General features: G+C 43.3%; 2 protein-coding genes across 4 annotated transcripts in view; one reads left to right on the plus strand and one right to left on the minus strand.

Moving 5' to 3' along the window:
- LOC136706943 (low-density lipoprotein receptor-related protein 8-like) overlaps positions 1–8,194 on the plus strand; it is a 68,698-nt gene extending 60,504 nt beyond the window's left edge. The window contains exons 16-18 of one of the 2 annotated variants that reach the window (XM_066680702.1): positions 379–630; positions 1,906–1,974; positions 4,282–8,194. In XM_066680702.1, the coding sequence (XP_066536799.1) occupies positions 379–630; positions 1,906–1,974; positions 4,282–4,601 (641 nt within the window). In that variant the 3' untranslated portion in view covers positions 4,602–8,194. The remainder of the gene's footprint in view (positions 1–378; positions 631–1,905; positions 1,975–4,281) is intronic. The other variant, XM_066680703.1, reaches the window with a different exon arrangement.
- A 249-nt stretch (positions 8,195–8,443) lies between these two features.
- On the minus strand, positions 8,444–23,404 carry LOC136707351 (KN motif and ankyrin repeat domain-containing protein 4-like). 2 transcript variants are annotated; one of them, XM_066681360.1, is made up of 11 exons: positions 23,338–23,404; positions 23,093–23,176; positions 17,186–17,264; positions 14,875–16,434; positions 14,132–14,213; positions 13,689–14,021; positions 12,567–12,654; positions 11,979–12,198; positions 11,232–11,374; positions 10,817–11,017; positions 8,444–10,083 (listed from the first exon to the last, which is right to left on the minus strand). In XM_066681360.1, exons 3-11 carry the CDS (start codon positions 17,199–17,201, stop codon positions 9,973–9,975), a joined length of 2,754 nt encoding a protein of 917 aa, XP_066537457.1. In that variant the 5' UTR covers positions 17,202–17,264; positions 23,093–23,176; positions 23,338–23,404; the 3' UTR covers positions 8,444–9,972. The 2 variants fall into 2 exon arrangements, with proteins under 2 accessions (XP_066537457.1, XP_066537458.1); XM_066681361.1 differs by lacking the exon at positions 13,689–14,021.
- Between the last annotated feature and the right edge of the window lie 233 nt (positions 23,405–23,637).

A 23,637-nucleotide genomic window follows, 5' to 3' on the forward strand; every position in this document is an offset into this window, starting at 1 on the left:
CGGCTGGTTTACACGTCATTCTGAATAATGCTCGGGTCAGGGTCAGGTCTGGTTTGGGTCAGGTTAGGTGAATGTGAAGAAACCCTTGTAATGTGTAATTCCCTTATAGCACTGTCCTTTTTAAGGTAAAAATACGACATAGTGTTGCTTTAAAGCCACACTAGCCTCTAAATGTCGACAGAATTTCTCCAAGTGATCTTTCCGTCATCGTTTGTTTGTTCTCTTGTTGTTTCATTTGTACAGAATCCAAGGTTAAATAACACTACACTTTTTGCAGCTGTTTCAGAGTCTCATTTTAACAAATTATTCACACTGTAACTCACTAGAGCTAGGGTTCTGTGGTGTGTGTTGAAGTAATGCCTTTTCTTCTGCTTCCAGTCCAAAACATCACAGTTCCACCTCCTGGCGTCCTCGCCAACGTTTCCATGGAGACGGGGATGGAGGCCTTGCCCTCCGATTTCCCAGAGGTACCAGAGGCAGTGACCTCGCAGGCCGATATTGCCGTGGAGACGGACCGCCCCGCCCCCAACGATACTGCTGGACCCTCCATCACCACGGTAACCGCATCCCAGAGTCCCGCAGTGCTGCTCATCACTGCCTCAGCAGACTCCAGCAACCTGTCCCACCACTGTGAGTCTCCATCCAGAGTCTTTCAGAATATTATAGTACCAGCATTCTGATTTGTTCAGTACCATTCAGAACATTATAGTACCATCATTTGGATCCATTTAGAACAAGTGAACACTAATCAGTTCCAATTTTAGGACCAGCCAAATCCATTCACGTCAGTACCTTTCAGCATGAATCCTATGAGAACCATATATAGACAATTTCAGAATTATAATCTTAGGTACTTTCAGAACCCTTCAGAACCTGTTTACAGTTTGTGATTTTGATTAATAATGTTAAAGGAACACTATGTAATATTTTTACCATAAAATTACACTTTCAAAATATTTATGACATTCCTCTGAGCTGTAATAGAGAGAATAGCGCCTCTGTCATTGTTACTCTGGGCTCAGAACTGCAGAAACCGCACTATGTAATTTTAGGAGGAGGGTAGGAAACCACCCTCCCTCTCCTTATTCAGTATAGTGCTATAATTATTAAATACATGAGGGAGCTATTGATTATTTTTCTTCTGTTATGTCCCAACTGTGTGTTCATGTACTGTCCCTTTAAAAACATGCTACCAAGCTGTCGTCACATGACTCTGCCCCTATCTGCCACATGGAGGAGAACTTAAACACAGAGGCTGACCAAGCAGCTCGTACCAAAGAAAAATTCAGCATTTGTGGTTTGGACGTGCACTGTTTTGACTCTAAGATAACACTGAACAAAAAGAAGTCAAATGTAAATGCTGAAAACCAAAACAGTTTCAGCCAAAGCACAATCACACACCAAATATAAACAGTACTCAGAAATCAAGAGAGGAACAAGCTCCCAGTGACATTAGAGAAAATATCCCAGCTTTAACACTGGAGCACATTTACCACACAGGCCTCGCCACTGAACTGTGAGGGTCACAAATACAAAAACAAAATAATCATTTATTAATCATAACCGTGGCAAAACATACAATTAATCATGATATTGATTTGCGCTCATATCGCCCAGCACTGGTCGAGGTATACTCACAGCTACAGATGAGACACGTTCATCCCATTCATCAAGCAGTGCTTCAACAGATACCCTCTTCTGCATCATTTAAGGTGGAATGGAAAATTCACATCAGAACTGGCAAATTAGTGTCTCAACTGCTATGTCTTTTAAGGTGGAATGGAAAAGCTCCATCACTCTAGAGAACCGGTATAGCTTGTTTAGGCTCATGTGCAGCTGCTTCAGTGTGTCCCATTTGGTCTGTGTTGTAACTGACTTAGTTTTCTCTCCTTCTCTCCCCTCTAGCTGGAAATGATCTTCTCCTCCTGGGCCACAGTTTGACAGTAGCTGTGCTTGGTGTTGTGATCCCCATAGGTACGTCCTGCTGCTCATGCAGCTATTTTCAGTGACCAGCTGTCTCCCACTCTAAGCCCAGGGCAGCACACTCAGCTGTATGGAGATTCAGAGTGTGTGTGTGTTTGTGTTACACACTGATTTTTAGATTTATCACACAGAAGCCCTCTTGGCGAAATCACAGGCAGTTGACAGTGATCAAGCGAGACTCTGTTCACTGCAGTGCACAGCAGCCACCGGCCGAGTTGTAGGAGAACTCCATGTGCAACTGTAGATGACTCTTGGTTACCACAGTTTTCCCTCTGCTTGATAAACATATCTCTACACGTACAGGTGTTGTGTAGTAGGAGGAGCATCTCCTGAAAAATGAATCTCTTACATTTAAAGCTGGTGTGGGTCATATTTTAGAAAGTGTGAGCTAGTTATTTAAAATATCTACCTGAAAAACATCACACCCCCTTCCTTCAGCCCTCTTCCAAAGTCACATCCGCAAAACACCTGAATCCGCACATTGCCAGACTACAGCTGGATGTGTCCCACAGAGAAAGAGAGGGAGAGAGATTTGGGATTACAACCCACAGTAAATGGGAAAACATTAAAAAAAACCTATAAAACAAACCAGTCAGACGCTTCTGACGTCAAGTGCAGGGAGTTTCGAATTGCCCCTCCCCCTCATCCGAGCCTGTCCAATCACAGCACTGGACATGCGTTTATGTGACTGCGCAAAGACAAGGTTAAACGCAGCACGGAGAAATAAGAGCACTGAGTAAAAACGGAGACGAAAAAGAACTGAGCGAAAACGGCTAAAAACCTGAGCTTCTGCTCCTCGCACCTCACTGCTGTGCGCTCGGGGGTCGGGGTGAACAATGAGCGGCTCATTATCATTTAAAGGAACAGGTGCTGAAAGCGGGAATTCTGAACAGGGATTTTCAGACAGGGGGAGAAAGTTGCTGTGGAGTTTGATCCCTTTGGGTGTTTGACCAAAACATGGCTCGGACATTTTATTAGGACCCAGAACTCTGTTTACTCTGAGAAGGGGGAAAAAATGAGTGTTTCAGACAACATAACAAAGCTTCTTAAATAAATGACCTACACCAGCTTTGAAGTCTGTTTTGATGGCAACTTAAATGAATGTAGTCTCTGACCTTTACGCAGCACTTTGTTATAAGTTATTGAATATGCTCCAGTTTGGTTGGAAAGTGTTGATCTGAGAGCGAATGTGTGTTTCTTCATTCTCTTGTTGTACTGCATGAGAAACCTCTGTCCTGCACACAGTCCGATCCTGTCTCTCTGCCCTTCTCTTGTTCAGTCTACCCTCCTGTCCACTCCCGCATGCCTCTTTCTTTCCTGATAATTTCATATCCAGTCAAGCTCACTCATCGCTTTCTCTCCTTCCTCTTCCCCTCTTCCTCTCTTTCCTCTCTCTCTCTGTCTTAGGGCTGGGCGATGTTTACCCCAATCACAAGTTTATTGTTAACAGCTTTTTTAAATCTCAGAAAACTATAAAATACAGGTTAAACCAGTGCACTCAAGCATCAGGAAGGCTATCCGGTGTAAAACCTGTGCCAAACTGAAATTGTAGATTGTAATGATTCACTGTGGCGCCCTCTAGTGGGAGCAGTTGAACAACAATGAAGATGATAAATAAAACAATCCACGTCTTTAGACCCGTTTGCTTATCTCTTTCTGTAAAAAGAAAAATGAATGCGTCTGCTCCAAATGATGTACGGCCACATACTTCCACGCATTTTTTTACATTGGCGTATACGTTATGCAATAACTTCACTAGAGGGCGCAGTTCTGAGTGAACATTTTCTGACAACAACAGCCATGTAGAGGGTGGAAGAGGCCCACACACAATATCGTAACTGCTAGGGGCGCTCCTGGTCTTATGGTGTCCCTGTCTAAAACAACATCGCCCCCTCACTTTCATTGGCTACAACAAGACTTCTGTTTAAGCCGTTCTTGTGGGGGTATTTCTGGTTTGTACAGGAGCACGCCCCCCCCAAACATGATCCATCCTGATCCCTGTCTGAATCCTTATTTGAATTTAACTTTGAGCAAAAATTAGCCTTAAAGCCACAGAAGGAAAAATATTTGAACAGAACATTTCAATGAGAATTTGGTAAAAAAAATTCAGTTTGGAATTTGTCTGAACTATGTAGCACAGGCATTATCCCTATCGTCCACTCCTAAGTCAGCTCCCCTTTCTCTTTCCTGCCTCCTGGTCCTGTTTTGTCTCCCTGTCTGTGACCCGCCGCTTGGTCGAGCGCTCATTAACATCTCCCCCCTCCCCTCCCCCCGCTGCTGTATGTTAAACACATGCAGTTCCTATCATTGCAACAGTGGTCCTGGGCCTCCTGTGTGCTGCCGTTTTCCTCATCTACCGCAACTGGAGACGCCGGAGCACCAAGAGCATGAACTTCGACAACCCCGTCTACCGCAAGACCACCGGAGAGGCCGAGGAGGATGAGATCCACATCGGCAGAACAGCGGAAGGGCTGCCAGGACCCCACCATCACCACCACCATACTTACCCTGTGCCCGTGGCGGGGACGCCCTTTATCGCCCTTCCTCTTGGAAGCGGTTTACCAGACCCTGCCACACATTGGTACGCAGAGCAGCCCACCATAAGCAGCGCCAAGTGAGAACTACGGGGGGACACACAGACGCTATGAGAGAACAGAGTGATGTCCGAAGTCAGTGTGACCACCAAAAGGTACTGGACGCTGAGGGTTTGGCTGCTGGCTGTACCTAGTGTCAAGGCTCAGTAAAGAACAGTGTCTGACCATAAGACAAGGAAGGGGGGGTTTACCTCCAGGTTGGTCACTACACCTACAAAGGCAGAAGCAGTGACTGAGCTGGGTACACTGTCCAGACTAGACTGCATTATTTTCATTCATTTACAGACAATTTGACATATTTCAGTCCTTTCTTTCTCCTCCTCCTCGCAGCTGTGGCTTTTTCCAGCAGGGATTCTCCAGATGGGAATCTGGAGCAGCACCTTAGTTACCAGGACAATCCATAGTGTCACTGAATGGAGACGAAGCTGTAAAGTGTGTCGCTGTGTGTCAGTGTGAAGCTCTTTCTGGATGGAAGCCACTTGTTAAAGCTCACCTCGTTGATGGTAGTGAAAACACAGAACTGAAATGGCTTCTTCCTGTCTTGTTGCTTCCTGTCCTCTCATCTCATTAAAGGTCTGTTCACACCAAGTAGGAGTTTTTTTTGTACAAAGATAGAGGTGCGATCCCTTAATAGAGGGAACTTGTCTTTTTTCAACATTGGGAGAAGAGAAGTAATGGCAGCGGAGGGACAGAATTCCACTGGTAGCAGCTAATGGCAATTTTCCACTGCATAGTCCCTACTCTACTGGACTCTACTCTCTGTTTGGTCCCTGGTTGGTTTTCCATTCCTACAGCTCCCCCCTGAAATGTATCGGGTGTCGCCTCAAAATCCCGTTTCTAATGGGAACAGCAGGCTTTGAAAACCACAACAACGGCAGCAGTAATGTTAAGCAGTGTTTACTCATGGTGTATTGGTGTGTAGTTGTTGTTGTTTGGGACTGAACACAGCTCCGTCATCATTTCAGACAGATCAGTAGTTTATTCCTTGTTGCAGCGTCCAGCTCTCACTGGATTCTTTCATCTGCCACTGATCCAAGGAGCGTTTGAACCTCTTCAAAAGATCACGGCGTAATTTTACGAGCTGCCGTCATGAGTCAGATAAAAACAAACGTGATCTCTGCTTCAGCTGGAGATTTTACAGATGGAGAGTTGGTGCTGGACGTCTGCGTTGCGTGGCGTAGAATGACGACTCTCTCTGGACAATCAGTGCTCTGCAAGGTTTACACACCACGGTTTAGTCCCTACTCGGCTCGCTCTGAACCACGAGAGATCAGCGACTAAACAAGACCCTGCTTCCAGAACCAGGACCAGATGGAGGAGTAGACTTCTACCTGGTGGAGAAGTAGAAAAGACGAGTAGAGTCCAGCAGAGTAGGCGCTATGCAGTGGAAAAGCACCATATGATATAGGTAAAGAAATGTACCATCAGTACGTAGCAGTCTTTGAACTGATTTGTTGTTTATGGACTGTGTGGCAGATGGTGATATTATGCATGCGGCTGTTTTCAGAAGCTGTACATGTGTAAAAACTGGACTTGGTGTGAATGGACCTTAGGGGGATGTTTCCACTGCATGAGTTTTCCTCCGTTAAGATGTCCTCTGAGAAGGGCCACAACAACATTTGGGACAAGGCCCAGGCCCAAGTATTCGCTGCTCACTATCTCACAAACCCATGTATTTTAGATGTGAAACATCACCTGGAACTGGCGTTTAACTCACTCATATGCTCCCTCACTCATTCATATACATACACAGATACATGCTCACTCACACAGTCACATACTCACACACGTTCACTCAAACACTAGCTCACTCATTCATTCGCAGCCACACACTCATTCACACATGCTTACTCACACACGTACTTAAAACACATTCACTCACTCACACACAAATCAACATACTGGCTCATTCAACCTAAAGTTCTCCACAAGGTGGCGCCACTAAATCATGTTTAGGAGCTGCTCCACGAGGGGGTGTTGTTTGTGATCACAAAAAGGCCTTTGAAAATGAGCAAAATATCAGCAAACTAGTCATCTGCAGTGGACACGCACTGATAAGCGAGGAACTGGAGCTGCTGTGTGCACTGGACAGCACTGTGTTCAAAGTCACATTAGCATCAATGCTAAAATGGAGCTGAAAGACCCCAAGCTATGCGTTTTTTTTCTTTTTCACTTTTGAAGGGATACACTTTTCCTGTCAGATGAACTTTCCAGGTACTGACTGACCCGGTCACTGGGAAACAATAACAACACATATGTACCTCACGACTGGACTGGAGTGTGCAGCACTGTCTCAGGGAGATGGAAAGCTCTGTGTGTGTGTGTTTGTGTGTGTGTGGTATGGGTTATAAACTGTATTATGATGAGTGTATAAAGTGTGTACACTGACACAGGAAAGGTTTAAAAAAGAAGTTGTAACACATAGCATAAATTACATCTAAAGACCACTAAGGAGGTGGTCAGTTTTTATTTAAGTTGTTACTGGTGAACTTTACTGATTTGTTTACAAATGCAGATGCTAAATTTGATCAGTCACTCAAAGTACCAGATGTTGATCTGTAGAGGTAATATTTTAGTGTTGCATATTAAACAAGTAGCTGGTCTACGGTAGAAATCTTTACATTTAAAGGTGCACTAGGCAGTTCAATCAGTCTGCTTATCTGTTGTTGTAGTTCAGCTATCTAGCCACCAGAGGTATTAGTATTAAATACTTTTGATATATCCTGAATCCCGACCTGAGCATTAGTGCATTATTCGAGGTGACATTCAGTTCAGGTGAACCACAACAAAAGACTTTTGTTGCAGATCATTCTGGTCTGAGGTGCAGTTTTCCAAACAGGTTTTCTCCTCGGGCTGTGACTGCACTTGTGCTGAAGCTATTGATGAAACTATTTTTAATCGTGTTCTTCTTATTTTACTTTTCATTTGGAATAACAATAAACAAAATAAATCATCTAGTGCACCTTTAAAGGGAATATCATCCCATTTTAAAGGTATTTTCCACAATGAACCATTTCACATTAAGACTCTGAAACTCTCCTTTAAGTCCTTTGGATAAAACAAAAAAAGATGTGGAGTAGTATTTCAAAAATAAAAGTCCCTCCAGGGTTCAGAGAAAAGTAGAGAATCAGACTTTGATTAGGTTTTGTGTGTGTGTGTGTGTGTGTATGAGAGAGTGTGTGAGTTGTAGATATGTTTTCATACAAATACTTTTGATACAGTTGATGTAAAAATGTACATAAGATTTTAGATGACACTGTTGACCATGAATTAATTTATTTGTATAAAATGATGAGTTTCTGGAAAATATCTTACGTTCTGCCAAAGTGAGGTCCTTGGTGTTTTTTGGTTTGTTTGCTTGTTTGTTTACATCTCTCCCTGTTCTGCTGTATTCTGAATAGGTCACTCTGATTGCACTGTGGATACTGTATTATGGCATTATTTATGATTTTGTGGGGTTTTTTGTGCCTTCTTAAGAGTTATTTGTATATCTATTCATTCTTTTCTCACTCCACTCTGCATTTCCTTTCCTGTAGTGTTTGCATTTCTCTCCAGCATTCTTCTAAACACGTCTCTTTCTCTTCATATTGTTATAAAAAATTGTTTGAAACCAGTAATTGTCTGGACACTTCACTCTGCATGCGCTTCAGTAATAATAGACCTGAGATTGTAAATAATGCCGAAGCGCCACCTAGTGGTCAAAACTACTAACGATTCACATATAATTCAGATGACTCAGTTGATTACTATGCATCCTATTTCTGCAGGCGATAATGAGGAAGCCATTGTGAGAAGGTCCAGAGCCTGAAATATAGAGAAGGTAAAGAAAGTCCCAGAAATATATGGGACCAAAGAGCACAGTTCGGTTCACATACCACATCATATTATTCCTGAGAGTTCCGTTCATAGCATAGGACACTATTAAACAAAAACACCCTAAGAATTAAACATATTGCAGTCATTCAGGAACTACATTCATTTTCCTTTCACAGGCGTCCAATCTGTAATTGAACAGTTTTCCTGAGTAAGTCAAGTCACTTCTGGGTCTGAATTGAAATTAATCACAACCACAAGTCAGAATTAATCACTGACCAGTTATTTATTGACCAATCATAATTAATCACTTGCAAATCGGAATGAATCCCCGACAAATCAGAATTAATCACCGACCAATCAGAATTAATCACACCCATCAATCAGAATGAATCCCAGACCAATCAGAATGAATTACAACCACCAATCAGAATGAATCCCCGACCAATCAGAATTCATCACAACCACCAATCAGAATTAATCACCGACCAATCAGAATTAATCAACCATCAATCAGAATGAATCCCAGACCAATCAGAATGAATCACAACCACCAATCAGAATGAATCACAACCACCAATCAGAATGAATCACAACCGCCAATCAGAATCAATCACCGACCAATCAGAATTAATCACAATCACCAATCAGAATTAATCGCCGACCGCTCAGAATGATTCCCTAACCAACCAGAATGAATCCCCAAGCAATCAGAATTCATCCCCGACCAATCAGAATGGATTGCAGACTGAACCTGTGGGGTCAGAAGGCACGAGGAAAGGTCAGAAGCAGAGCAGAGTTTATTTCGCAGAACAAACTTTAATGAAAGACTGACTACCGACTTTAACGGTGATTACATCCAATCACATACCATCGCAGTCAAAACAAATCCTTGTATATCCAGTTTTTCCGTTTCTGTCCTGAAGATGGCGCAAGAGAGTCGACACAAATTCACACGTCTCAGTGAGTGAAGCTCAAGATTTGGAGAGGTTTAACACCGATATCAATTACTGTAATGATAGCAATAATAATAACAATAATAACAGAAATAATAATAACATATCCCTGGACCTCTCAGGACCGGATCCTGGTTGTGGTGCAGAGACTGTGGCCTTTGTCTCAAAGGGTTGTTTGCATTCACCGAGAAATACACAACATGGCCAAAGGTTTTTGGACGCATCCTCATGCTACATTTCCCCTGAATTGAAGGGTATATATTCTGCTCTTCTGGGAAGGCTTTAAACTACATGCTGAAAATTTGCTGTGAGGATTTGATTGCACTTGAAAGGTCAGGTACTGATGTTGGAAGGCCAGCTCTGGCACCGGATGGCGCTCCATCACTCCAAAACCCATAGACCCACTGCTCCATAGCTCAATGGATTTTTACTTCTCTAGTCAAAGCTCTGCACCGGACACAGTGAGCTCAGGCTCATGTGCAGCTGCTCCAGGGCTTTGTGCATTCCTATGGAGATTATGCAAGCTTTGTCCTTAATGGGAGAATTTTAAAGAAGCAGAGTTTGACTCATGATATATGTCTGGACGTGCAGTGAAGATACAGAAAGGGAATCTTAAGTGCCGTTTTTTACGCCACTTTGCATCTGTCGGGTCCTCTGGTGTTGGCTCTGGCTTTGAGGAGGTCAGCGATCTCGGTGTGAGAGGCCTGAGTGGCCAGTGATAGAGCTCTGCGTCCACCCTGGGGGAAGGGGGGGGGGGACACCAGTGGATGAAGAAGAAAAAAAAAACAATAACAGAATGTGAAATACATTTTTTATATACATCTTAACCATTTAAATAATCAACAGAGGTTTGTTGCTTTTAAAATGCTTCATTAAAAAAATGAACACTGATCCCAGTGTTGGTGAATGGAACCAGATATCTGAGGAGTGTAATGGCTGTAACACCTGGTTTCTCAGACTGGGACTAAGCCTAATACACAGGAATAAGGACAGAGATTCAACACAAAATAAAATATAGACCGTGAATTGGCTACACTGCGTGAGATAGAGCTTTACAATAGATTTAACAGAAGTTTTCTCGCCCCCAAAAAAAAACTTATAATTGCAGATTTCTAACTATTCTGTTTGTGTGGCTCTCACCCACAGATATACTCTCTCTCTCTCTCTCTAGAGAGAAAGAGAGAGGGAGAGGGAGAGGAGGTAAGTATTTGAGATGATTAAATGGCTCTCCACTGCTCCAGTAGAGTACATGTCTCAGTTGTCTTTAAAGACATGTCCACTAGAGGGCACTATTAACGGAGAGGTTTTCCTAAAAAGTGTCTCCAAAATGTTGTCTCCAAATTTTCCCTTTTGCGGGGTGTTTCCAGAGACATTAAACCTTTCCAACGTCTGGTTCCTATCACCAGCACTATGAGTAAGTGCTCTGCTTGCACTACCACAGATTTGAAAGAGGGGGATCCCTGGACTCACTTGGTCTGTGAGGCCTATGTCACATTCCGGGTTCTGCAGGAGGATCCGGACGATGTCTGTATGTCCACGGTCACAGGCACTGATGAGTGCCGTAGTCCCCGCTCGGTCCTGAGCATTAATATTCGCCCCCTGAGACAGCAGCAGCTTCACTGTGGATGCTCGGCCATGTCGGACCGCCAGGTGGAGGGCCGTCTGTCCCACCTTTTGAAAAAAATATAGCAAGAAAGAGTTGGTAAGATGATAGAAGCTGATACCAAATGACATGCAGACTGCTAGGGTGGTAATTAGTGGTCATTATGGTAGCTGAGGTGGTTGCTAAGGTATTCCAGGTGGTGGCTAGAGTTGTATGTGTTTTCAGTGTGGGTTATCTTTCCATGCTGGGGTAAATGTCCCCTGGCTCTCAATCATTTCTGACCTGGCCGGCACGGGCATTAACATCTCCGAGCTTCATCAGCTGCTCCATCACCTTCAAGTCTTGTGGAGAGTCCACAGATACAAGAGATGCCAACATGATGGACGTGTATCCCATCTTATTCCTCAGATCCACCTCACACACTCCTGAGGGAATGAAAAATAGGTAAGATCTACCAGAAGATACAGTGAGAATATACTAGAACCACATGAACTTCAGACATCTGGTTCCATTCACAAACCTTAGTGAGGTCAGGTACTAACATTGGATGAGTTCTAGACCAAACCCAGTACAGGGCATGTTTTACCCCTATAACCCATACTTGTCATTGGGTGACACTATTGCCATTTTTTCCACTGGTCCCTACTCTAGTTGGCTCTACTCTGCTGTATTCTGCTTCTCCATCAGGTAACTCTTGTCCTGGACCTGGAAGTGGGTTTCTCTGGTAAACCGTGGCGTGTAAACCTTGCAAAATGCTGATTTTCCAGAGAGAGTTGTCACTCTAAGCCACGCAATGCAGACATCCAGCACCAACTCTCCATCTGTAAAATCTCCAGCTGCAGCAGAGATCACATTTGTTTTTATCCAACTCACCACGGCAGCTCATAAAATTACGCTCCTTGGATTAGTGGCCGACGAAAGAATCCAGCGAGATTCTGTGGGAGTGGAAAACCAACGAGGGACCAAACAGAGTAGAGCTGAGTAGAGCAGGGTCCATGTAGTGGAAAAGCGACATTCGTTTCCACTTGCCTGTGTCTAAGAGCAGTTTGACGATGTGGAAGTTGGGATGGGACACGCTGTAATGCAGCGCTGTGTTCCCATTGTCATCCACCATGTTGACCAGGAACTGAAGGACACTGGGGGTTTTAGTGGACACTTCATGAAGGTAAAGAGACACAGTATCTGGACTTGAGTCTTCTTCAGCAGAGACATGGAACCACTGCTGGAAGACCACGGTAAGAGCCTGCCTCTGAACACAAAACAACACAAACAATACAAGCAAATATACACTACATGCCTCAAGTGTGTGAACACCTGTTCTTTCATGGATTCTTCTAAATTGAAGTATATTAATTTGGAGTTTTGTCCCTTTGTTCTACTATAACAGCTTTAACTCTTCTGAAAAGTTTTTACACTAGAAATCAGAACATTTCGGTGAGAATTTGAGGGCATAGAGCCGCAAGAACATCAGTAAGGTCAGATTCTGATGTTGGAAGTTTAGTACTAATCACAAACACCACATCATCTCATCCCAACTGTTATGTTATGAACCAGGTCAGAAGTTTTTATGACATTCTAGACATCAAACAAGGGCATTTATGTAAGTGTATTAATTACCATTTCCTCATCTGGATCAGACACTTCCTTCATGTGCTTGTTTAAGAAGCAACATGCGGCCATAAAATCTTCATCCATGGCTGTTTCCCTGAGAGAAGAGATTTCAGTAGAACCACGTTATTGTGACAGTGCCATCGTGCTCAGTAAGTGAATAAATCATGAACCTACAAATCCAGTCCAGTAAACCTACTACACATAATATCGACAAAGGTTTCAGGGAATCTGCAGCAGTGTGTGTGCGAAGTTTGAAGAGTAAAATCTGTGCAGTTGCATATTTTAAAGGAAACATATCATGAGTAGCTCACCTTTTCAGTGCATTTACACATTAGTTTTGGTATCTGAAGTGCATACCAACCCACCCACTGTGAAATAAGACCACCCAGTCAGTTTTATGGGTTGTCTAAGTCAGAAAACATGCGACTGAGCAATTCAGAAATCTTGCATAATAAGGAGAATCTTGAGAATTGCCCCGCCCCCTCATCTAAATCTGTCCAATCACAGAGCTGGACCCATGTTCATGTGAGAGACGAGGTTAAACACAGCAAAACAGACACAATGAGCGCAGAGAAAGAGCACTGAGTAAAAATGGAGAAGAAAGAAAACTGAGCAAAAATGGTTAAAAACCAGAGCTTCTGCTCCTCGCTCCTCACTGCTGTGCGCTCGGGGTCGGGGTGAGCAGCGAGCGGCTCATTATCATTTAAAGGAACAGGTGCTGAAAGTGGTCTTTCTGAACAGGGCTGTTTAGACAGGGAGAGAATGCTGCTGTGGATTTTGATCCCTGTGATGTTTTGACCAAAGCAGTTCACAAATGTTTAATTTAATCATCTGAACTGTGTTCCTTTGAGGGGAAACCTATTATATTTCATTTTTAAAACTTGTTTGACAGAAAAATGGCAAAAAATTAAACTGGATCAGTTGGTGTCTTTAGTCCCTAAATGGTCATGAAGTGTTACTCAAAGGGAAGGTGAAGTAACACTGTACACTGTACAAAGCTCATGAAGCAAAGCATCAAATGTTTCTCTATTAAACTGAATATGCTGGTCATAGCTTTCTGTATGTAATTGTGCTACAAACTATATTGCCACAGCCTTTCTGGAATTGTGGTTTGTAATTTTATCTCACCTGCCTCCTTCATCTTGTGACAGTTCCTTGGAATCTGTTTCTGAACGTGCAATAGTCTGATTGTCCTCATTTGTCTCTGGTTTATCATCTGGACATTTAACTTCATTTATCTCCTGTTTCAGGACCTCTCCAGAGTCACCACCTTCATGAGGGATGGTCTCTGTAAGGTCCTCTTCCTTCTGTTCATTGGTGCTCAGAGTAATGTTTTCCTGCTCTGGTTGGATAGCTTCTCTTAGGAAAATCTTGTGGTCAGAATGCTCCTCAAGTTCCTTTGGCATGAAGCTACTCTCTGCTTCATCTTTTCCTTCAGCAGATCTGCCAAGACTGAACAAGCTAAAGGGTACAATCAAAAAACCTTAGTGCCTACTCTACCTTGGTTATTTGACTGCATGTTACGAAACTGAAACTACTCTTACGTCTGAAAATATAGTCTCAGCTCCTACCTTTCTTCCGTGTCAACTCCTGTCTGACTTTCCTCCCTTGACTTATTCACAGATATTGGGTCTTCCATCTTGGACTCTTGACCTTAGGCAAATGTAGAGATAGAAAAAATAAATGCAAAGACAAATGTGTTAATGGTGTGTTGTCTAGTGATGTAGCAAGAAATATTAATTAGTATGAAGTGATGTTATCGGTTATCAGAATCTAGCACTTTGAAACTGATGATGGTATCCATTCAGATGGATGAGAATTGCTCCAGGTGCCAATACCCACTACCTATTTGGGCCAATTCTGTCATTCATTTTGGCACTTACAGCTGAGTTACAGCTCTGGGATGTGTTGGGTGGGCTGGTCATTGGCCACATGTTGTTTGGGCCTAATGTCAATTTGGCCCAGATCTGTTCCAAAATATACCTAAAATCTGGCCCATATAAAGCAGACTACAAGGTGAAATGGAGGCAACCAGATTCACCCTGACACGTGCCATATTTGGGCCACATTTGGGCCAAACATTCATTGCTATCTGGGTAAGGTGTCAGCAGTTTTCTAAGAAGTAACATGCAGCTCTTCCTTTCTTCAAGGAAAGTCCCTGGCCACTTCTACTAACTACTGTTGTTCTTTTTAGTCAAGTAGCTTAGTGTCTAGTTCCTTCAGTGGTGCTCCTTTCTCAGAAAGGATGCTTCATTCTCCCTAGTTTTTAATTCCGTACACTTCTACACTGAACTTTTATCATTCATGGATTTACCTGGTGCTGACAGCTCTCCATCAGGGGACACATAAAGTGAGAGGAGGCTGACTAAAGTGTCCAGCTGTTTCTGGATGGAGCCGACTCGAGGAGGCAAGTGTTCAGAGGACAAAACCCTTCCTGTCCCGCAGAGACATTCCCACTGCTCATTCAAGAGCTCCTTTACTCTTCTCACGTGATGCTCTATCTCTGTGTGCGATCTTGCAGTTTGCTTTGATAGAGGTTGTTCTTCTGAACATACTTGGCCACATTGTCTTGATTCCTGGAACTGAGTTTGAACAGATGCTTCTACCTTCTCTGATCTGCTCTCAATTGGAAACTGTAGATCCTGTGCATTTCTTGCATTGTCCAAATGCCCCATTCTCTCTGCTCTTTCCCAGAGGGTTTCAGCACTTTTGGAAAGCTCCTTGATTCTCTCATCCTTCATATGGCCCTCCTGTACCTGCTCCTTCAGCTGGTCTCGTGACTTGTCCAGATCAGACTCAAGATCATGGAGCTTCTGCTCCAGCATCACAACTTTCCTCTGCAGAGTCTCAGTGAGGGACGTGGCCCTGTCTGCATGATCCAATGGATCTTTGTTATCTCGCACAGTCTTAGTACCAGGCAGACTTCCTTCAGTTCCTGAGACCTCCCTCTCTGAGCTTAAAGGTATCACAATTGCATCAACTTGCTCTGAGGATGCCTTAAGGTTCTCTTCCAGTTGATCATACTCACGATTCATCCAGTCATCTCTTGCTTGCCTCTGATTCTCCACAGTCTTTGAAACCTGCGTTGTGGAAGTTGGACGAGTCTGTAGTATATCACTACAAAAATCCAGTGGTTCTTTGGTGTCATTTAGGGATTGGAACCTGTGCAGGAGCAGCTCTCGCTCCTCTTGCAGGATACATATCTGGGCTCTGAGTTCTGGTATAACCCGGATCTCCTCCTCTAGTTCTCCCACTCGCTGTAAAGCAACAGTGAGCCGCTGAAGAGTCCCGTTCTTTCTTTCCGGGCTGTGGAAGACATCTTCGGAAGATCCATTTTCTTGTGCAAGGTAGTCCCTTGAGCCATTGGGGCTGACTGGGTCCTCTGTAGATTCTGAGTGCTTCCTCAGTAACACTGTCAGTGGTAAACTAGATGCTCGCAGGAGATTTGGCCTTACGTGAAGTCCTAAAGGCTGCTCGTCAAAAGCCTGAATTGTGGCATCCATCTCAGCAGCTGTGAGGGAAGAGTACGAAGGCTCTACCTGCCTGGCAAAACCAGCTGACCCACTGTCGGTCGACTGATACTCATAGCTCTGGTGAGAGTCTGCGAGTCGAGGCTTGGGAAATAAGATTCCGGTGGAGTTCCACTGAGGAGGTCTGCAACCATACCCAGGCAGACTGAGGTTACGTGACAGAGCTCCACTGCTCCGCCCACGCTGTCGGCGCTGAATCGGCACCCTTCTGATGGTGTTGCCTTTCTCAATATCATCAACATACTTCAGGAAGTCTAGGTCCAAATGGAATCCATAGGGTGTCTCAACAGAATAGCAGTGGGGTCTTCTGTGGCTTCCATTTTCCTTTGGAGATACACCATTCACTGTAAAAAGGAAGATGGAAATTAGGGATTTTTTGCAAGTATAAAATACTTTTAAAATAATATGTTAGCAGCCATATGTTTTAAAGCATTTGAACACATTTTAACTTCCCTAAATGACACCAATTTAGATTGCCTTCCAGTTCAGATTCCAATCCCTAAATTACACCAAAGATCCACAGGACTAATGTAGTGGTATACTACAGACTCAAATTTGGAGAATTAGAGACAAGCAAACCACCGGATGAATCGAGTGAATGAACAACTTGACTGAAACTCAAGGCACCCTCAGAGCAAGTGGATTTAGCTGGTCTTTCAAAACTATGTTTCTATGGTAGGATATCTTATGATATGCTTTGAGCACTTTTAGCACACTGTGCTGGAAAATGTTTGCAGGAAAACTGTAGGCTAATATCGACTAGTAGCAAATTAACAACAACAATGCATTTCTGTGGATGATAAAATCCTGTAATCTTTGTTTTCAAGTTCCTGTGAACCCTGTATCCACACAATGAATATAATGCTGTTGATTTACTGAGACTGAGCTTAGACTTGTATGAATCTTAATCTAAATGTAGTCCTTTTTATATGAAAATGCTACTACTTTAAGGTAAACTCTAAGCAATTAAAACTAACGTCATCAATTGTGATTGACTACAGACAGGGTTTGTCTGGCAGCTCTACGCTAAAATTAGTGACAGAAAAAAAAGCTATTGTGACCTTACAGACAAACTTGAAGTGTTTAGATCATTACCTTTTTGTGTGTCCATTGTTTTGGGCCTTGGTCATTGGGTTTCTGCACTTGTGAGAAGGTGTGGCTCCTTGTTTAACACCTGAGAATCAAAAGAAGTACAGAATCATCAGATTTAATAAGACAAAAATCATGAATATAGCTTGTGTGCTTATACTGTGGAATACTGTACAGGAGACTGTGTGTCTTGCTTCTCAGACTCTCTACCCCCACATTCATGCTGTATGCCTCTCTCTCTCTGACCACGCGGCAGTGTGGAGGCACCACAAAGGCAGCCACAGCCCAAACAATGTGAGCTATGCAGTAAACACACAAACAGCTGAGACCAAACACTTCCTCTCACTCACTCATTCACTCACAAAATAACCTGCATACTGAAGCCTACAGAGCTCCTGCTGCCTTCCATCTTATCAAACATCTGCTTTGTGTAATCCTCCTATCTCTTTCTCTCTAGCTGTGATACATGCAATGCAGCCCCTAAGATAAGATCAGGGAGAAGATGACACACTGCCAGCGACAGGGGCTTAGCAGTTTCCCCATACATGAAGAGGTGGTCTGTAAACCTGAAGTAACCAAATAGGAAACGTCCTGCATCTTATTTGCTTTACTGTAAATATAGGTTCAAGAGGTCCCAAAGCAGGAAAGGTAACACTAAACATCTCCTGTATCTCCTCTTGCCCAGAGCTCTCAAAATCAACTCCTTGTTTATCCCTTCATAGACACTGATGTTAATTACACCTCTCAGCCTCTGTCATGTGATAACGTTCAACAGCAGTCGACACAACAAACCTGCAGTGAGAACGGTTGACGCAGTAAATTAGTCTGAATGATTAAACAGGACTATACAGTACTCACTCACTCACTCACACACACACACACACACACAGACCATGTTTCCATGCTTTCAATGGACCTTATTACATTGACTCCCATTCAGTGTGTGGAGACTTATACTGACTTAACCATAACTACTACTACACTAACATTAACACATCTTCACCTTAAAAATTAATGATTTATTTTATAGGGATATGATATTTGTGGCCATATGGACAAGTTCCCATGTATGGTAACCCAGAAATGTTCCTGAGTTTACCCAGAGGAGAATGCAAACACCTGTAACATCCGTCCCAGACTTTACGATGACTATATTCTAGCGCCCTAGTAAAGGCTCCGGGTAAAGTCCAAGTCAGCACATGCATGAATAGAGCCGCTAATGTCCCAGGTAATGTGCACTGTATCTCATGCCCTCACTGCACAGGCGCTGGCCCATGCCTAAAGCATGTGGAGTATTTCCTGCTGCAAGAACATGTCTGATGCAGAAAATCTGTTCACTGCATGTGTGAAGTGACAACTTGCATATCTCCAGAGTTCATTTCTGAAAGGGGTTCGAAGGAGATGTCTTACGATTGTTGGGAATCATTGTTCTTGTTTGTTTATGTTCAGAAGCTCCACGGCTTTAAAGGTGGAACAGTGTGTTTGAGGGGAAAAATTTACTGTTCTTTGTATGTGACTGAAGTTGAACTTATCTGTTTTTATTCACTGTTTGAATTACCACAGAAACTCATTTGTAACTCAAGTTGTTTAGTTTTGTATCACTTTCAGTAATGCATTTATCCGTCTCCTGATTTTGACGACATTCCACCTTAAGTGATTTGAAAAAAAAAAAGTCAATATTACACACCTATGGATCAGGAATAGGGCAATATCCTCATCTCGGTTTGTGCTTTTCAATGTTTGGAGTTCTCTCCATTGTCTAAAAACACTCCAGATGACGTTTCTCAGAGAGAGAGAGAAAGCCTAGCATACTGGACCAAGACTGTTTTTTTTTTCCGTTTGTTTTTCACTCATTCACAGACACCAGGTCTTACACATTAGACCATTTTCAAGCACGAAAACTGACTAGAGAGTTAGAAAATGGTGAGGAAACATTTTCAGAATTGTATAAAAAGTGTTTGTATTACAATTTGTGAACGTCGCTTTTAAGTGTGCAAACAAATTTTAGTCCCCACAAAGTCATGAATGTCTAGGTCACACACACACACACACAGAGAGAGAAGTGATGGTTGTAATGTTGCAAATGAGAACATTTCCACTCATTTGGCTGCGGCGAGTGAGCTAACTGAGACCAGTAAAAGAGGCAGAAATGCTCTGAGATTAGCTGTAGTGTAAATGGGGAAATGGCTGTTATTCACTTCTCAGCTCTGTTCTTCTCAATCCCAGGGGAAGAACTCAACATTTAGGAGGATTATAACTTTACCCGTGACGTTTGTGGAAAGGCTTGTGTTCCATTATTGTGCCTGTGGCCAACCCACACACACAGACACACGCGCGCGCACACACACACACACACACACTTCAGAAATAAAACTACATGTCTGTAATTATACAGACAAACCCTCAAAGGTACAGCGTGTTCTGGATGGTCTGTTTGTGTGTTGTAAACAACTTTTATTGGAATATAATTCCTTCTAAACGGAAGGAGTTGGGACTTCATTCCCCTCTCTACAGCGGTAACAGTCTCTGCTTTTCTGAGAAGTCTGTACACGAGGATTTAGAACATCGCTGTTGGGATCTGGTGGCAGCCACAACATTAGTGAGGTGAGGCCCTAATGCTGGATGATTAGTATTAGTAAAAACTTTATGCCTCACTGGTCCACACTTCACAATGTGCATTGTGAGATTAGGCTCATGTGCAGCTGCTCCAGAGCTCCCAAATACTGAACTGTATTTTCTGCAAAACTACTGTCGTTGTTGAATCAAGATAAAATTGAAAAAAAAAAATGTTATTTTTTTTTATTATTTTCATGAAACCTCTCCAATCTCGCAGAGTCTTTAATGCTGCTTTCTTTCTGAGCAAACTCCTCATTCTCCTCGCTCCCATTAAACACATTTCTTTCCATAGCATTCCAGCTCGGACCACAAAATTGGATTTGAACCCATGACAACTTTAAAAATTGGTCCCAAAAAAAACAAACTTTCAACAGGGAGTGAGAAAGAAGGAAAAAACTGAGAGAGGGAGACGGAGTGAGAGAAATACACAGGGAGAAAACAGAGGGAGAGAGAGAGAACAAAGACAGAGTCAAAGAGAGAGAGAGGGCGAGAGAGAGTAGAATTTAAACTGGAATGTATTAATGCATATAAAGTAGTTCCAAATATAACAACACATAATCACATAAACACTGTGACCCTGAACTGGTTAAGCGGTTACAGACAATCAATGAATTAATTTTAAGGTGCATTTAAAGCTTCAAGAAAAAAAAACATTTGAAAAGTGAAGACCTTAAGAGAAATGTAATGTCCATGTAATCCATCTGAGATGGATGCAGATGAATCACCTGCATCTGAGAGAGAGAGACTGAGAGAGAATGGACATTTTCTGGGTGGTGTTTGTGTTTGTGTGGCGGGGGCTGGTGCGCCGGGAGTAATGCGCACTTTGGAAACTTGAGAGGAGCAAACAGTATGGAGGGGAATAGTGTCCCAGAGCGGAGTTAAAGGCGCGGCAATTCATAGAAGTGTCACCACGTGTTTGCAGTGAGAGTGGAGCTGAGCGCCCGAGTTTTTAAATGACAGACATCAGCCTTTCTTATTGGAAGATAAGTGCTTTGGGTAGGTGTGTAGAACACGGCTCAGGGCTCTGAAAACTACATACAAGAAGGAAACAAGCTTTATAAATTGGATGGCAGCCAAAAGTGACATGCTCCCCCTTTTCTCCACAGTGGAACACTGTTCTGTTTCTTAATGAAACGTCTGACCTGCTTTAGTTTAAAAGCCCACAGCAGTGTTCTCCCCGTGTCTAAACAGCCCTGTTCAGAACGCCAGCTTTCAGCTCCTGTTTCTTTAAATGATGATGAGCCACTCGCTGTTCACCCCGACCCCGAGCACACAGCATTGAGGAGGGAGGAGCAGAAGCTCTGGTTTATAGCCGTTGTCTCTCAGTTATCTTTCTTCTCCATTTTTACTCAGTGCTCCTATTTCTCCACACTGATTGTGTCTGTTTTGCTGCGTATAACCTCGTCTTTGCGCTCTCACATAAACGCAGGTCCAGCGCTGTGATTGGACAGACTCGGACGAGGGGGCGGGGCCATTGTAAATTCTCTGCACTTGCCGTCTTGTTTCACAGTGTGTGGGTTTGTGAGCTCCATATTCACACGTTAATACACACATGCACTGAATAAGAGATTTCTTCATAAAAATATCCCCCTTCAAGTGAAAAAACATTATTTGTTTTTAAAACTTGGGCCAATGTAAAAGGTTTTTTCAAATTATCTCCAAAATGAAAAATATATGTGGTTTTTTCCCAACATTGGTAAGATGTTAAATAAATTATATATTAAATAGAAATTGTTTTCAAGGAAATGCCGCACTGAAGTCTAGTCCCTGTAGAGGATGTGTTAACTTACTTTCACTTCAAAAACATGAATCGAACACGTAATCTGACCGAGGGTGCCAAGACGTTTGCACTCTCCTGTGTACTCCTGCACACACACAATGGCGTGCTGCTCTGAGAACTCAGGATCTTCCTGTTTGGCTCAGTGAGCGTGTGGCTTCCTCGGCACCAAGGCTCATTCTTGCTCTTCTATTTGGAGTTTGGGTTCAGGATAAAGGCCAAAGTCCCTCCCTGACCCTCAGGCCCTGTTTCTGGGCTCTGTCTTGGTCAAACCCCACCCCACCCCCACCCACTGAGGGTGGGGCACCCCCTGCTGTGTCTGCTCTTGGCATTTTTGACACTGACCACCCTGGGGTGGGGACAAAACTGTGCCACACTCAGGAGGTTTTTCCTTGGAGACTGTGGACTGAGGGTTGTGTTCCAGATTCAGATTGGAATCACTGGGCACAAGTAGGTCTGTTACAATATATCCTCAATAATTTCTGCTGACCTAAGTGTCAGTGAATTATTATGCTATCATCATTATATCAGTGGCATGAAAGTGTCCTAAAATGCCAATAGTAGAGTTTATTGCAATTACTTCTGGACACTATATCGACCACAAAATTTGGCAACTGTGAAAACCTCTAAGCACAAAGCAGGAATACACACACACCCCTTCACTCACACTTGTAGGAAATGTCATACCCTCACCCAGTCACTTACACACTCACACCTGTGGACAGTTTCACACAGTCACTCCACCTACCAACATATGTGTTTGGACTGTTAGAGGAAGCCATAGCACTGAGAGGAAACCCACACAGATACAGGGAGAACACACCACACTCCTCACAGACAGTGACCCGAGGCAGGGATTAAACCCCGGACCCAGTGACACTGGAGCTGTTTGACAGAGGCAATACCTGCAATATCCAGGGTAAAATGATTAGAACAAATATATTTATTCTGTCTGAATCACAATGCCGATATAAAATGATCGGTCAGACCCTAACTGCACAGTCTCTCTCTCTCTTTTTCCTTCACAACCATCCAAACTCAAGCTCTTTCTTTCTTTCTTCCCTTCCTCCTCTCTTCTATCCTCTCCGTCTCGCTCCATGCCCTACTCTTCCTCCCTCTCCCTCTCCATTTTTTCATGTCCACAGAATTTGGACCATGCAGGTCCTGCAGACTCAGTGCCAAAAAAACATGGGCACACACGCAGCACAAAGCAAAGTTAAAATCCCCTCCACCATTCCACATCTACACCTTCCACACCTCACTTGCACTCATGTTAATGTGTTTATGACTAACAACGTCCAACTCTGTCCTGGAACGGATCTGTCCATTGTCAGTGGAGAACAATAACTTCTTCATCTCCCAGAGCTTTAAAACCCCCTTTCCTGCACAAGACAAAATCTTCCACATGTGTATCCCTTCCCCTGGATAAAGGAAGATCCAGGAGCAAAAGGGAAAAACTTCTGTTTAGAAAGTTGTACGTGATTTCACAAAGGCAAAAAACGCAAAAGGACTTCCATTACCTCAGATGCTTCAGCTTCGGCATCACTTCTTCCTCCTCCTCCTCTTGTCTTCCCTGTGTTGGTAAGTGAAAACTTATGCTGCCCCTGGGTAAACGACATATGCCGATGTTTTAAAATAAGTCACAGCTTATTCACTGAATTTTGAAGGGAAATATACCATACACCATGGACTGCGCTGAAGTTAAGGCACCCTTTGTAAACACACCCTTTATGCTTTCTGTAAAATCCAGCCCAGATGTGCCTACCTGGAGAGCCCTATTCTGTCCAGAGGGAAAGGGAGTGAGCCTGAGGGAAGAGCTCCTAAAGAAAGGAGGACGTTACAAAATAATTCTTTGAAAACATAAGCAGTGTTTTTGGGAGTTGACAGTGGGAGGAGGGAGGAGGAGGAGGGCTTGTAGGCGGAGCCTCAGAACTCTCTCTGGCCCTCCTTGCCTATGAGAAGAAAGCAGGAGGAGTGAAACTGTAAGTTGGGTTCCAGGAGAATGGATTGGGCGGAGTATAGTGTGAGAAATTCATCAAAACAAGACCCCTGTGTGTGTGTGTGT

Source organism: Hoplias malabaricus, chromosome 9, assembly GCF_029633855.1.
Source record: "Hoplias malabaricus isolate fHopMal1 chromosome 9, fHopMal1.hap1, whole genome shotgun sequence".
NCBI lineage: Eukaryota > Metazoa > Chordata > Actinopteri > Characiformes > Erythrinidae > Hoplias > Hoplias malabaricus.